Source organism: Hypanus sabinus, chromosome 27 (genome assembly GCF_030144855.1).
Source record: "Hypanus sabinus isolate sHypSab1 chromosome 27, sHypSab1.hap1, whole genome shotgun sequence".
NCBI classification, from domain to species: Eukaryota; Metazoa; Chordata; class Chondrichthyes; order Myliobatiformes; family Dasyatidae; genus Hypanus; species Hypanus sabinus.
The window spans coordinates 47,227,393-47,243,490 of NC_082732.1; the positions used below are offsets into that span (position 1 = coordinate 47,227,393).

The 16,098-nt window shown below is 45.4% G+C and overlaps 1 protein-coding gene across 3 annotated transcripts in view; it reads left to right on the forward strand.

The window, feature by feature from the left end:
• Positions 1-16,098, forward strand: part of gabrd (gamma-aminobutyric acid type A receptor subunit delta) — a 159,767-nt gene that overhangs the window by 96,251 nt on the left and 47,418 nt on the right. For all 3 annotated transcript variants that reach the window (XM_059952438.1, XM_059952437.1, XM_059952439.1), the window contains one exon: positions 8,993-9,060. In XM_059952438.1, the coding sequence (XP_059808421.1) occupies positions 8,993-9,060 (68 nt within the window). The remainder of the gene's footprint in view (positions 1-8,992; positions 9,061-16,098) is intronic.

Here is a 16,098-nt window from a genome sequence, read left to right on the forward strand (position 1 = left end):
GAGCCTACACCACCATTCTGAGATCATGGCTGATCATCTACTATCAAGACCCAGTTCCTGCCTTGTCCCCATATCCTGGTTACATCCTCGAAAAACTCCAATAGATTAGTCAAGCATGATTTGCCGTTGGTAAATCCATGCTGGCTCGGCCCAATCCTATCACTGCCATCTAGATATGCCACTATTTCATCTTTAATAATGGACTCTAGCATCTTCCCCACGACTGATGTTAGGCTGACAGGACGATAGTTCTGTTTTCTCTCTCCCTCCTTTCTTAAAAAGTGGGATAACATTAACCATTCTCCAATCCTCAGGAACTGATCCTGAATCTAAGGAACATTGGAAAATGATTACCAATGCAACAGCCACCTCCTTTAGTACCCTAGGATGCAGACCATCTGGACCTGGGGATTTATTAGCCTTCAGTCCCATCAGTCTACTCATCACCGTTTCCTTCTTAATGTCAATCTGTTTCATTTCCTCTGTTACCCTATGTCCTTGGCCCATCCATACATCTGGGAGATTGCTTGTGTCTTCCCTAGTGAAGCCAGATCTAAAGTACATATTAAATTCTTCTGCCATTTCTCTGTTTCCCATAACAATTTCACCCAATTCATTCTTCAAGGGCCCAACATTGTTCTTAACTATCTTCTTTCTTTTCACTACCTCCTAATGGCTCCTTTACTTCAAGATCGCTTATCAAATCCTGTCCATTACACAACACTAAATCCAGAATAGCCTTGTCCCTGGTCGGCTCTCGTACAAGCTGTTCCAAGAATGCATCCTGTAGGCACTCTACAAACTCCCTATCCTGGGGTCCAGCACCAACCTGATTCTCCCAGTTCACCTGCATGTTGAAATCCCCCATAACTACTGCAACATTACCTTTGCCACATGCCAATGTTAACTCCCTATTCAACTTGCACCCATTATCCATGCTACTGTTTGGGGGCCTGTAGACAACACCTGTTAGGGTCTTTTTGCCCTTACTGTTCCTCAGTTCTATCCACACAGACTCTACTTCTCCTGATCCTATGTCCCCCCTTGCAAAGGACTGAATCTCATTACTCACCAACAGGGCTACCCCACCCCTCTGCCCACATTTCTGGCCCTACGATAGCACGTATACCCTTGTACATTCATTTCCCAGGTCTGATCTCCCTGCAGTCATGTCTCCATTTATATGCTCTTCATGTCTCCGTTTATATGCTCTTTATAAATGCTCTGATTTATAAAGGCCAGCATACCAAAATCCAATTTAACCCTAACCCTAACCCTCTAATCCAATTTACCACCACATTATCCAGATCATTAATGTATATGACAAACAACATTGAACCCAGTACAGATCCCTGAGGCACGCCGTTAGTCATCGGCCTCCAACCTGACAAACAGTTATCCACCACTACTCTCTGGAATCTCCCATCCAGCCACTGTTGAATCCATTTTACTACTTCAGTGTTAATACCTAACGATTGAACCTTTCTAACTAACCTTCCATGCGGAACCTGGTCAAAGGCCTTGCTGAAGTCCATTTAGACAACATCCACCGCTTTACCTTCGTCAGCTTTCCTCATAACCTCTTCAAAAAATTCAATTTGTCAAACACGACCTTCCATGCACAAATCCATGCTGACTGTTCCTAATCAGACCCTGTCTATCCAGATAATTATATATACCATCTCTAAGAATACTTTCCATTAATTTATCCACCATTGACGTCAAACTGACAGGCCTATAATTGATAGATTTACTCTTAGAACCCTTTTTAAACAATGGAACCACATGAGCAATACACCAATCCTCCGGCACCATCCCTGTTTCTAATGACATTTGAAATATTTCTGTCAGAGCCCCTGTTATTTCTACACTAACTTCCCTCAAGGTCCTGGGGAATATCCTGTCAGGATCTGGAGATTTATCCACCTTTATATTCCTTAAAAGCACCAGTACTTCCTCCTCTTTAATTGTCATAGTTTCCATAACTTCCCTACTTCTTTCCCTTACCTTACACAATTCAATATCCTTCTCCTTAGTGAATACCGAAGAAAAGAAATTGTTCAAAATCTCCCCCATCTCTTTTGGCTCCACACATAGCTGTCCACTCTGATTCTCTAAGGGACCAATTTTATCCCTCACTATCCTTTTGTTATTAATATAACTGTAGAAACCCTTCGGATATATTTTCACTTTACTTGCCAAAGCAACCTTGTAACTTCTTTTAGCTTTTCTAATTTCTTTCTTAAGATTCTTCTTACATTCTTTATATTCCTCAAGCACCTCATTTACTCCTTGCTGCCTATATTTATTGTAGACATCTCTCTTTTTCCTAACCAAGTTTCCAATATCCCTTGAAAACCATGGCTCTCTCAAACTTTTAACCTTTCCTTTCAACCTAACAGGAACATAAAGATTCTGTACCCTCAATATTTCACCTTTAAATGACCTCCATTTCTCTATTACATCCTTCCCATAAAGCAAATTGTCCCAATCCACTCCTTCTAAATCCTTTCCCAACTCCTCAAAGTTAGCCTTTCTCCAATCAAAAATCTCAACCCTGGGTTCGGTCTTTTCCTTCCCCATAATTTTATTGCAACTAATGGCATTGTAATCACTGGACCCGAAGTGCTCCCCAACACATACCTCCGTCACCTGACCTATTTCATTCCCTAACAGAAGATCCAACACTGCCCCTTCTCTGGTCGGCACCTCTATGTATTGCTGCAAAAAACTATCCTGCACACATTTTACAAACTCCAAACCATCCATCCCTTTTACAGGCAAAAACAAGGAAATCTGCAGATGCTGGAAATTCAAGCAACACACACAAAATGTTGGTGGAACACAGTAGGCCAGGCAGCATCTATAGGAGAAGCACTGTCAACATTTCGGGCCGAGACCTTTCGTCAGGACTAACTGAAAAGATGCTGCCTGGCCTGCTGTGTTCCACCAGCATTTTGTGTGTATCCCTTTTACAGTATGGGCTTCCCAGTCTATGTGTGGAAAATTAAAATCTCCCACAATCACAACCCCGTGCTTACTACAAATATCTGCGATCTCCTTGCAAATTTGCTCCTCCAATTCTCGCTCCCCATTAGGTGGTCTATTATACACCCCTATAAGTGTTACTACACCTTTCCTCAATTCCACCCAAATAGTCTGCCTAGACGAGCCCCCTAATCTATCCTGCCAGAGTACTGCTGTAATATTTTCTCTAACAAGCAATGCAACACCTCCCCCTCTTGTTCCTCCAATTCTATCACACCTGAAGCAACAAAATCCAGGAATATTTAGTTGCCAATCACACCCCTCCTGCAACCATGTTTCACTAATAGCTACGACATCATATTTCTAGATATCAGTCGATGCTCTAAACTCATCCACCTTTCTTACATTGCTCCTAGCATTAAAATAAATGCATTTAAGAAATTCTCCACCTCTTCCTCTCTGTTTATCTCTAACAGTACAAAGAACTTTACTGTCTTCTTTTTCTTCCTTCTCCCATACATCTGTTCCTACACTCTGGTTCCCCTCCCCCCTCATATCGAGTTTAAATCCACTGGAGCCTCTCTAGCAAACCTGCCTGCAAGAATATTTGTCCCCCTCCAGTTCAGATGTAGTTAGTCGTGCCTAATATTGATTGGCACCTGATTAATTCTAATGGTTTAGATGGGGCAGAGTTTGTTAAGTGTGTCCAGGACGGATTCCTGTCCCTGTATGTTGACAGGCCAACTAGGGGGAATGCCATACTAGATCTAGTATTAGGTGATGAACCAGGTCAGGTCACAGATCTCTCAGTGGGTGAGCATCTGGGGGACAGTGACCACCACTCCCTAGCCTTTAGCATTATCATGGAAAAGGATAGAATCAGAGAGGACAGAAAATTTTTTAATTGGGTAAGGGCAAATTATGAGGCTAAGAGGCTAGAACTTGCGGGTGTGAATGGGGATGATGTTTGCAGGGAAATGTACTATGGACATGTGGTCGATATTTAAGGATCTCTTGCAGGATGTTAGGGATAAATTTGTCCCAGTGAGGAAGATAAAGAATGGTAGGGTGAAGGAACCATGGGTGACAAGTGAGGTGGAAAATCTAGTCAGGTGGAAGAAGGCAGCATACATGAGGTTTCGGAAGCAAGGATCAGATGGGTCTATTGAGAAATATAGTGCAGCAAGAAAGGAGCTTAAGAAGGGGCTGAGGAGAGCAAGAAGGGGGCATGAGAAGGCCTTGGCAAGTAGGGTAAGGGAAAACCCCAAGGCATTCTTCAATTATGTGAAGAAGAGAAGGATGACAGGAGTGAAGGTAGGACCGATTAGAGATAAAAGTGGGAAGATGTGCCTAGAGGGTGTGGAAGTGAGCGAGGTCCTCAATGAATACTTCTCTTCGGTATTCACCAATGAGAGGGACCTTGATGATGGTGAGGACAATATGAGTGAGGTTGATGTTCTGGAGCATGTTGATATTAAGGGAGAGGAGGTGTTGGAGTTGTTAAAATGCATTAGGACAGATAAGTTCCCGGGGCCTGGCAGAATATTCCCCAGGCTGCTCCACGAAGCGAGGGAAGAGATTGCTGAGCCTCTGGCTAGGATTTTTACGTCCTCATTGTCCACAGGAATGGTACCAGAGGATTGGAGGGAGGTGAATGCTGTCCCCTTGTTCAAAAAAGGTAGTAGGGATAGTCCAGGTAATTATAGACCAGTGAGCCTTACGTCTGTGGTAGGAAAGCTGTTGGAAAAGATACTTAGAGATAGGATCTATAGGCATTTAGAGAATCATGGTCTGATCAGGGACAGTCAGCATGGCTTTGTGAAGGGCAGATCGTGTCTAACAAGCCTGTTAGAGTTCTTTGAGGAGGTGACTAGGTATATAGATGAGGGTAGTACAGTGGATGTGATCTACACAGGTTTTAGTATGGCATTTGACGAGGTTCCACACGGTAGGCTTATTCAGAAAGTCAGAAGGCATGGGATCCAGGGAAGTTTGACCAGGTGGACTCAGAATTGGCTTGCCTGCAGAAAGCAGAGGGTCATGGTGGAGGGAGTACATTCAGATTGGAGGGTTGTGACTAGTGATGTCTCACAAGGATTGGTTCTAGGACCCCTAATTTTCATGATTCTTATTAACGACCTGAATGTGGGGGTAGAAGGGTGGGTTGGCAAGTTTGCAGACGACGCAAAGGTTGGTGGTGTTGTTGATAGTGTAGATAATTGTTGAAGATTGCAGAGAGACATTAGGATGCAGGGATGATAGGATGCAGAAGTGGTTTGAGAACTGGCAGATGGAGTTCAACCCGGAGAAGTGTGAGGTAGTACACTTTGGAGGTCAAACTCCAAGGCAGAGTACAAAGTAAATGGCAGGATACTTGGTCGTGTGGAGGAGCAGAGGGATCTCGGGGTACATGCCCACAAATCCCTGAAAATTGACTCACAGGTAGATAAGATAGTTAAGAAAGCTTATGGGGTGTTAACTTTCATAAGTCGAGGGATAGAGTTTAAGAGTAGCGAGGTAATGATGCAGCTCTATAAAACTCTGGTTAGGCCACACTTGAAATACTGTGTCCAGTTCTGTTCGCCTCACTGTAGGAAGGATGTGGAAGCATTGGAAAGGGTACAGAGGAGATTTACCAGGATGCTGCCTGGTTTAGAGAATATGCATTATGATCAGTGATTATGACAGGAAAGGAGTGGAGGATTATGGGCTGAGTGTGGGTAGGTGGGACTAGGTAACATTAAGAGTTCGGCGCGGACTAGGAGGGCCGAGATGGCCTGTTTCTGTGCTGTGATTGTTATATGGTTATATGGTTATTAAGGGAGCTAGCTTTACTCTTTTGAGAAAAGGAGGATGAGAGGAGACATGATAGAGGTGTACAAGATATTAAGAGGAATAGATAGAGTGGACAGCCAGCACCTCTTCCCCAGGGCACCACTGCTCAATACAAGAGGACATGGCTTTAAGGTAAGGGGTGGAAAGTTCAAGGGGGATATTAGAGGAAGGTTTTTTTACTCAGAGAGTGGTTGGTGTGTGGAATGCACTGCCTGAGTCAGTGGTGGAGACAGATACAATAGTGAAATTTAAGAGACAACTAGACAGGTATATGGAGGGATTTAAGGTGGGTGGATATATGGGAGGCAGGGTTTAAGGATCAGCACAACATTCTGAGCCAAAAGGCCTATACTGTGCTGTACTATTTTATGTTCTATGTTCTAGTTACCAGGAAAGTGGATGAAGGCAAGGCAGTGGATGTTGTCTATATGGACTTTAGTAAGGTATTTGACAAGGTCCTGTGTGGGTACAGATTCTTGGCATTCAGGATGAGGTAGTAAATTAGATTAGACATTGTCTTTGTGGGAGAAGCCTGAGAGTGGTAGTAGAGGGTTGCCTCTCACACTGGAGGCCTGTGACCAGTGTTGTGCCTCAGGGATTAGTACTGGGTGTTTTGTAGTTTGTCACTTATATCAACGATCTGGATGATAATATGGTTAACTGGATCGGCAAATTTGCAGATGACACCTGCTCTGGGAATGTAGTGGATAGTCAATAAGACTATCAATTCTTGCAGAGGGATCTGCATCAGCTGGAATAATGGGCTGAAAAATACAGATGGAATTTAATGCAGCAAGTGAGAGGTCTTGCACTTTGGTAGGACCAGTCGGGGTAGATTTCACACAGCATGTGGTAGGGTAATGAGGATTGTGATAGAACAAAGGTATGTGGGAATACAGGTCCACAATTTGTTGAAAAAGGTGTCACAGGTAAACAGGGTTGTAAAGAAAGCTTTTGACACATTGGCCTTCATAAATCAATGTATAAATCAATGGCCAGTTCAGTTGTGTCATTTAAGGTAAAATTGGATAGGTATATGGACAGGAAAGGAGTGGAGGGTTATGGGCTGAGTGCGGGTAGGTGGGACTAGGTGAGATTAAGAGTTTGGTATGGACTAGGAGGGCCGAGATGGCCTGTTTCCATGCTGTGATTGTTATATGGTTATATGGTATAGAGTACAGGAGATGGGATGTATGTTGAAGTTGTGTAAGAAATTGGTGGGGCCTAATTTGGAGAATTGTGTGGAGTTTTGGTCAACTACCTACAGGAAAAAATGTAAACGAGGTTGAAAGATTGCAGAGGAAATTTACAAGGATGTTGCTGAGTCTGGAGGACCTGAGTTATAAGGAAAGATTGAATAGGTTAGGACTGTACTCTTTAGAATATAGATGATTGAGAGGAGATTTGATATAGGTATACAAAATTATGAGGGGTATAGATAGGGTAAATGCAAGCAGGCTTTTTCCCCTGAGGTTGGCAGGGACTACAAGCAAAGGTCATTCTTAACAGTGAAAAGTGAGAATTTTAAGGGGAACATGAGGGGAAACTTCTTCCCTCAGAGAGTCACGACAATGTGGAATGAGATGCCAGCACAAGTGCTCCATGAAATTTCAACATTTAAGAGTAGTTTGGATAGGTACATGAATGATAAGGGTATGGAAGTCTATGTTCCTGGTTCAGGTTGATGGGAGTAGGCAGTTTAAATGTTTTCAGCATGGACTAGATGGGTTGAAGGGCCTGTTTCTGTGCTGTAATTCTCTGACTCAATGAGAGTTAAGTGAACAATGTAATGGAATCATTGTCACTTGTATCACTGAGCCCAAGTGATAGCAATGAGACCTTGATGATCACTGTAGCATAGGTATAAATATTTACCCTGATGAGGGGCCTTGGCTTGAAACGTGGACTGTTTATTCCTCTCTATAGATGCTGCTTAAGCTGCTCAGTTTCTCCAGCATTTTGTGTGTATTCCTAAACATTTATAATCTGCTTTTGCATGCTTGTTGCTAGGACTTGAGGTCCTGAGTTACAAGGAAAGGTTGAATAGGTTAGGACTTCATTCCCTCGAGTGTTGGAGAATGAGGGGAGATTTAATAGAAATATACAAAATTATGAGGGTAATGGTGAGGTAATGGGTTAAGGGTGAAAGGTGAAATGTTTAAAGGAAACAAGGGGGTATCTTTTTCATAATGGTTATGAAAGCAATGGTCATAATGGTCATATGAAGCAAGGTTAGCAGAGCTGGGACTTTTCTCTTTGGAGCGTAGAAGAATGAGAGGGGACTTGATAGAGGTCTACAAGATTATGAGAGACATAGATAGGGTAGATAGTCAGTACCTGTTTCCCAGGGCACCAATAGCAAACACAAGAGGGCATATGTACAAAATTAAGGGAGGGAAGTTTAGGGGAGACATCAGGGGTAAGTTTTTTACACACAGAGTTGTGAGTGCCTGGAATGACTTGCCAGGGATGGTGGTGGAGGCTAAAACATTAGGGATATTTAAGAGCCTCTTGGACAGGCACATAGATGAAAGAAAAATGGAGGGTTATAGGTTAGTGTGGGTTTAGTACTTTTTTTAAGGATTATATGAGTCGGCACAACATGGAGGGCTGAAGGGCCTGTACTGTTCTGTAGTGTTCTATGGTTCTATAGAAAACCTACAACACAATACAGGCCCTTCAGCCCACGATGTCGTGCCAAACATGTACTTATTTTAGAAATTACCTAGAGTTACCCATAGCCCTCTATTTTCTAACCTCCATGTACCATCTTCTTTACTCAGAGGGTGGGGTGAGTGTTGAATGAGCTCCCAGCGGAAGTGATGGACGTGGGTTCGATTTCAACACTAAAGAGAAATTTGGATAAATACATGGATGGGAGAACTATGAAGGGTTATGGTCTTAGTGCAGGTTGATGGGATGAGGCAGAATAATAGTTCAGCACAGTCTAGGTGGCTGAAAGGCCTACTTCTGTGCTGTACTGTTTTATAACTCTATCGCTTAATAATTCTCACTCGTATTCAGATTTTCTAGTTTGCTGTAGTGTTCCTGATTGAGTTTCTGTAGGCTAGATAAAATGTTGTTTATTTAATGTTTATTTGAATCAAATCTATAATATTTAAACCTATTAATCTTTAATTCAGTGCTGTACTTTGTGTTTTACACACAGGACCTCCTTTGAACATAGCATTGGCAATAGAAGTTGCCAGTATTGACCATATATCAGAAGCTAATATGGTAATACTTTTCTCCATTTAAAGAAAAATACATGTTAAATGTTAAATCTAGTTTTAGTCCATTCACTATCTGATATGTGGTGACTAATGTTACATAATTAAACAGAACGTGCAATGCAATGAGTCTTTGTCACTGTGAACAAGCAAGCACCAAGTGTTCACACAAATGTTTCAGCCCAGTATTAGTGGCTTTTCACTGCAGGAAAACTGACGCCTTGTATCTTAGCTACATCTGATTTTGGTTAAAAGGGTAGTATCAACTATACCCTAAATATGGTTTTGTGCAAAAATGACGTTTATAATAAGACCAGGGCAGACATTATTAGTGACCAGTATATGTGGCTGGTGTATATCTGATGGTCTTTAATCTTTGCTTCTGGTATGATGTATTGATAGAGGATTCATTATTTACAGAGAATCAACATCTATATTCTCTCTGTTGGAGGCTTTTCACCCTGATCTGTTATCCCCTGTCAAGTTTCTATAGTAAAAGTTACACACCCAGTTAAGACGTAAGAGAAGAATTAGGCTGTTTGGCCCATCAAGTCTGTTCTGCCATTTCATCATGGGTGATTTATTACCCATCTCAACCCCATTCTCCTGCTTTCTCCCCATAACCTTTGATGTCCTTACTAATCAAGAACCTATCAACCATCACTTTAAACATACCCTACAAAATGGCCTCTATAGTCGTCTGTCTATGTAACAGTTTCTTCACCCAAGCTATCAGACTCCTCAATACCCAGAGCCTGGACTGACACTTTACTGTCCTATTGTCCTGTTTATTATTTATTGTAATGCCTGCACTGTTTTGTGCACTTTATGCAGTCCTGGGTAGGTCTGTAGTCTGGTGTCATTGTTTTTTACATAGTTCAGTCTAGTTTTTGTACTGTGTTATGTAACACCATGGTCCTGAAAAACATTGTCTCATTTTTACTGTGTACTGTACATAAGAGTTATGGTCGAACTAACAATAAAAGTGACTTGACTTGACTTGACTTGTAGCAATGATTTCCACAGATACACAACCCTCTGGCTAAAGAAATTCCTCCTCATCTTTGTTCTAAATGGATGTCCTTCTATTCTGAAGCTGCAACAAATTACAGACATTTACAATAAGGTGAACTGAGTGTGTAACATTTATTTTAGGAGTGAAGGTTGATAGATTCTTGATTAGTCAGGACATTCCATCAGCCATGATGGAATGGTAGAGCAGAATTGATAGACCAAATGGCCTAACTCTTCTCCTGTGTCTTATGGTCTCATTGTTTTTTTTAACAAGTTTGGAGACAGATAATTTCTCCTGAGGTGGGAATGAAAATCTAGTGAGCTTCCTTTAAATTGTCAGTGTGTAGCGATGTACTACATACAGAGCTAGAGACAATGACACACAGTCAGTAAGTTGTTTCGAGACTAGTTTATTCAAACTTCACAGCGCCGGCATTTAATCCCTAGCGCCCGCCCTCTCTGGGCAGAAATGACGTCAGAGGTGCATTACTAAAGTCTCTCCCCGCGCGCTGGCTATTTGTGAGCCGGTTCGCCTGCACAGAAAGTGGGTCGCCACATAACCCCCTCCCCCCCAGAACTAGCAATACACCCCTCAAGTCCACATGGGCTGGTTTGAGTCGGTCCACTGTGAAAACCTCCTCTTTCCCCCCCCAATGTCCAGAACGTACGTGGACCCGTTGTTGTTGATCACCTTGAACAGCCCCTCGTATGGCCACTGTAGCGGTGCCTGGTGTCCGCCCCTTCGTACAAACACAAACTTACAGTTCTGCAGGTCTTTGGGTACATGGGTCAGGGTCCGTCCATGCTGTGAAGTCAGTACGGGGTCCAGGTTGCCAAGCCTTCTGCGTAGTCTGTCCAGGACTACTGCGGGTTCTTCCTCTTGCCCCCTTGGGGCTGGTATAAACTCTCCCAGTTCGGCCAGGGGTGCGCCTTACACCAACTTGGCTGACGAGGCCTCTTTGGGCACTGTGCGAATTCCAAGCAGGACCCAGGGAAGCTCGTCCAACCAGTTAGGTCCTTTCAGGCGGGCCATGAGAGCCGACTTCAAATGACAGTGGAAGCGTTCAACTAGTCCGTTCGACTGTGGGTGGTAGGCAGTAGTGTGGTGTAGCTGCGTTCCCAACAGGCTGACCACAGCCGACCACAGGCTGGAGGTGAACTGGGCGCCTCTGTTGGAGGTAATGTGGGCAGGTACCCGGAAGCGTGCTACCCAGGTTGCAATCAGTGCTCTGGCGCAGGAATCGGCAGATGTGTCGGTGAGCGGGACCGCCTCTGGCCACCTCGTGAACTGGTATACCATAGTTAGGAGGTACCACGCTCCTCGGGACACTGGTAGGGGGCCCACGATATCCACATGAATGTGGTCGAACCTCCGGTGGGTGGGTTTGAATGCACCTTGGCTGTTTGGCACTGCGCACACATTCTGGCTCATTCGCTGACCTGTTTGTGAAGTCCGTGCCACGCGAACTTGCCGGAGACCAGCCGGGCAGTTGTCCTGATAGATGGTTGCACCAAACCGTATATGGAGTCGAAAACTCACTGCCTCCAGGCTGCCGGGACGATGGGGCGAGGTTGGCCAGTAGCCACATCGCATAGGAGGGTCCTCTCACTTGGGCCTACAAGAAAGTCTTGCAGCTGCAAACCCGAGACTGCGGTCCTGTAGCTGGGCATTTCGTCGTCTGCCTGCTGTGCCTCCGCCAGTGCTGCATAGTCCATCCCCAGGGACAGGGCCCGGACAGCTGGTCTGGAGAGTGTGTCTGCCACGACGTTGTCCTTCCCCAATTCATGCTGGATGTCTATCATGTACTCGGCAATGTAGGACAGATGTCGCTGCTTGCGAGCCATCCAGGGATCTGACACCTTCATGAACGCGAAGGTCAACCGTTTGTGGTCCATGAACACGGTGAACGGCCTGCCTTCTAAGAAGTACCTGAAATGCTGGATTGCCAGATACAGTGCCAACAACTCCCGGTCAAAGGCACTGAACTTGAGTTCGGGTGGTCGTAGGTGCTTGCTGAAGAATGCCAGGGGTTGCCAGCACCCCTCGATGAGTTGCTCCAGCACCCCACCGACTGCTGTGTTGGATGCGTCCACTGTGAGGGCGGTCGGAACGTCCGTTCTGGGGTGCACCAGCATCGCGGCATCTGCCAAGGCTTCCTTGGCTTTAATGAAAGTGGCCGCAGCCTCCTCGTCCCAAGTAATGCCCTACCCGACATCAGAGTGTGCAAAGGGCACATGATACGGGCTGTTGAGGGGAGGAAACGGTGGTAGGCCATCGAACTCCTGCAGGCCTTTGACTGTGTTGGGCTGGGCAAAGTGGCGGATCGCGTCTACCTTGGCAGGCAGAGGTGTTGCCCCGTCTTTGGTAATCCTGTGGCCCAGGAAGTCGATGGTATCGAGACCGAATTGGCATTTGGCCAGGTTGATCGTGAGGCTGAAATCACTCAGGCGGAAGTAGAGTTGACAGAGGTGGGACAGATGCTTCTGATGACTACTGCTGGCTATGAGGATGTCATCCAAATAGATGAATGCAAAGTCCAGGTCGCGTCCCACTGCATCCATTAGCTGCTGGAACATCTGTGCAGCATTCTTCAGGCCAAATAGCATTCAGAGGAATTTGAACAGGCTGAATGGGGTGATGAGTGCTGTTTTGGGGATGTCTTCAGGGTGTACCAGGATTTGATGGTATCCCTGGATGAGGTCTACTTTGGAAAAGATTCTTGCCCCGTGTGGGTTTAATGCAAAGTCCTGTATGTGCGGCACGGGGTAGCGGCCTGGAGTTGCAGCCTCATTCAGTCTGCAGTAGTCACCGCATGGTCTTCAACCCCTGGCTGCTTTGGGCACCATGTGCAGGGGGGAGGCCCATGGGCTGTCGGACCTCCGTACTATCCCCAATTCCTCCATCCTCTTGAACTCCTCCTTCGCCAGGCGGAGCTTTTCCGGGGGGAGCCTTCGTGCAGAAGCGTGGAGGGGTGGTCCCTGGGTCGGGATGTGGTGCTGTACCCCGTGTCTGGGCATGGCTGCCGTGAACTGCGGTGCCAGAATCGATGGAAAGTCCGCCAGGATTCTGGTGAATTCATTGTCCGACAGCGTAATGGAGTCCAGGTGTGGGGCCAGCAACTTGGCTTCACCCAGGGAGAACATCTGGAAAGTCTTGGCATGCACCAGTCTTTTCCCTTGCAAGTCGACCAGCAGGCTGTGAGCTCACAAGAAGTCCGCCCCCAGGAGTGGTTGGGCCACGACGGCCAGTGTGAAGTCCCACGTGAACCGTCTGGTGCCGAACTGCAGCTGCACTGTGCGGGTGCCGTAGGTCCGTATCATGTTGCCGTTTGCAGCCCTCAGGGTGGGTCCTGACTTCCTGTTGCGGGTGTCGTACCCCGTCAGGGGCAAGACGCTGATTTCCGCTCCAGTGTCAACCAAGAAGCGGCGTCCCGACTGTTTGTCCCAGACATACAAGAGGCTGTCCTGGTAGCCAGCCACCATAGCCATTAGCGGCAGCTGGCCCTGGCCCTTGCAGGGCGGGTGACAAGAGCGGGCTTCTGTGCCCCACTGCTGGTGGTAGAAACACCACTGTTCACTGTCCTCCTCACTCCTGCCTCTGTGTTGTGTGCGCCCCCCTGCCGGGCCTGGTCTGGTTTGCTGTTGGGCGCGTGGCCTGGTAATCTGACCGACGGACGCCACGCTCTCCCTCTTGGCTTTCCACAGCACGTCTGCCCGGGCCGCCACCTTCCGGGGGTTGCTGAAATCTGCGTTGGCCAGCAGCAGATGTATATCCGCGGGCAGTTGCTCTAGGAACGCTTGCTCGAACATGAGGCAGGGCTTGTGTCTGTCAACCAGGGCCAGCATCTTGTTCATTAATGCTGACGGCGGCCTGTCTCCCAAACCTTCCAGGTGAAGCAGGAGGGCACCCCGCTCACACCTTGAGAGATCAAAGGTCCCAATGAGCAGCACTTTGAATGATTCATATTTGCCTTTTTCCGGGGGCGACTGTATGAAATCCACAACCTGGGCGGCCGTCTCCTGGTCAAGGGTGCTCACCATGTAACAGTATCGTGTGGAATCAGAAGATATCTGCCAAATCTGGAACTGGGCTTCTGCTTGGCTAAACCACATGCATGGTCGCAGCGTCCAGAAAGTCAGCAGTTTTAGCGAAACTACGTGAACAGATGAAGAGTCAGTCATCTATGGTCTAAATCCCATTTGGACCGTCGGGGTCACCAGTGTAGCAATGTACTGCATACAGAACTAGAGACAACAACACACAGTCGGTAAGTCATTTCGAGACTAGTTTATTCAAACTTCGCGGCGCTGGCATTTAATCCCTAGCGCCCGTCCTCTCCAGGCGGAAATGATGTCAGAGGTGCATTACCAAAGTCTCTCCCCGCGCGCTGGCTATTTGTGAGCCCGTTCGCCTGCGCAGAAAGTGGGTAGCCACAAGTGAAAGAATGATTAATGGCCAGATCTCTGCTTTCGCAGGCTTTACTAAAATAGACCATGCTTCAGTTCTTATCTAAATTGTCATTTTGGGAAATGACATTCTAATAGGGCAGCCAATAAAACAGCTGCTCGAAGGCAGATATCACGTCACCTCAAAATGCAAAAAACCTACTTCAGTCTGACTTGTCATTTCACAAGTCTATTACTGCCCTGGTGGCTAACCATTTTAATCCTATCCCATATTTTTGGTCCATGGCCTCCTCTTCTGCTGTGATAAGGCCACTCTCAGATTGGAGGGCAACACTTCATATTCTGTCTAGGTAGTCTCTAACCTGATGGCATAAACATTAACAAAGAAGTTAATGTTCATGTCATCAGATTGGAGAATACCTAGACAGAACTTTTGATGTTTCCCTCCTTCTTCCCTCTTCATCAATTCCCCACTCTGGCCTCTTATTTTGTATCACTCTCCTATTCTCCTATCATCTCTCCCTGGTGCCCCTCGTCCTTCCCTTTCTTCTCTCCTCTCCTCTCCCTTGATCCTCTCCTCCTTCTCTAGCCTTTTATCTTTCCACCTACCACCTCCCACTTCCTACTTCATCCCATCCCCACCTACTTGGCTTCATCTATCACCTTCTAACTTGTCCTCCTTATCCTTCCCCATGTTCTTATTCTGGCATCTCTCCCTTCCTTTTCAGTTCTTTTGAAGGGTCTTGGCCAGAACTGTCGACTGTTTATTCCTCTCTATAGATGTTACCTGATCTGCTAAGTTCCTCTACTATTCTGTGTGTGTTCATCTGGAATTTCAGTATCTGCATGATCTCTTGTATTTGAAATTACAGGGTTGCTATTCTGGACAATTGTAATTCCTGTTCAAACTCATTTGATTTTGCATCTTAGCACAAATAATATGTTATACCCAGCTACTGGCAGCATGGACCATACTTCAAAAATGATCTGCTGGTTAGGAAGCCCTTCGAAGTATGCTAGAGATGCAAAGGATGCTGGCTAAGTGTACATTCATGCAGTATTTTGTATAAATTTCAATGTCTTTCACAGATAAACCTGGCAGTTTGGGTAAGACAATTTAACATTCAAGATTCAAGATTATTTCATGTCATTTCCAGTACATAAGTGCAAAAGAAAATTAAATTATTGTTACTCTGGATCCGATGTGGCATGAAAAATATGATAAGATAAAGAAAACAAAATTAGTAAAAAGCACAATTTTATAAATACAAAGGTTTTTGAGCAATTTAAAAGGCACAGGATAGATACATCCCAAAGAAGATGTATTCTAAAGGCAGGATGACACAACCTTGGCTGACAAGAGAAATCAAAACGAACATAAAAGCCACAGAGAGGGCATAGAGCAAAAATCAGTGGGAAGTTGGAGGATTGGGAAGCTTTCAAAAACCAATAAAAGGCAACTGAAAATCATAAAGAAGGAAAAGATGGAATATGAAACTAAGAGCTAGCCAATAATATTAAAGAGGATACCAAATGCTTCTTCAGATATATAAACTGTAAAAGAGAGGCAAGAGTAGATATCAGACTGATGACTGCTGTAAAATGATGCTGGAGAGGTAGTAAT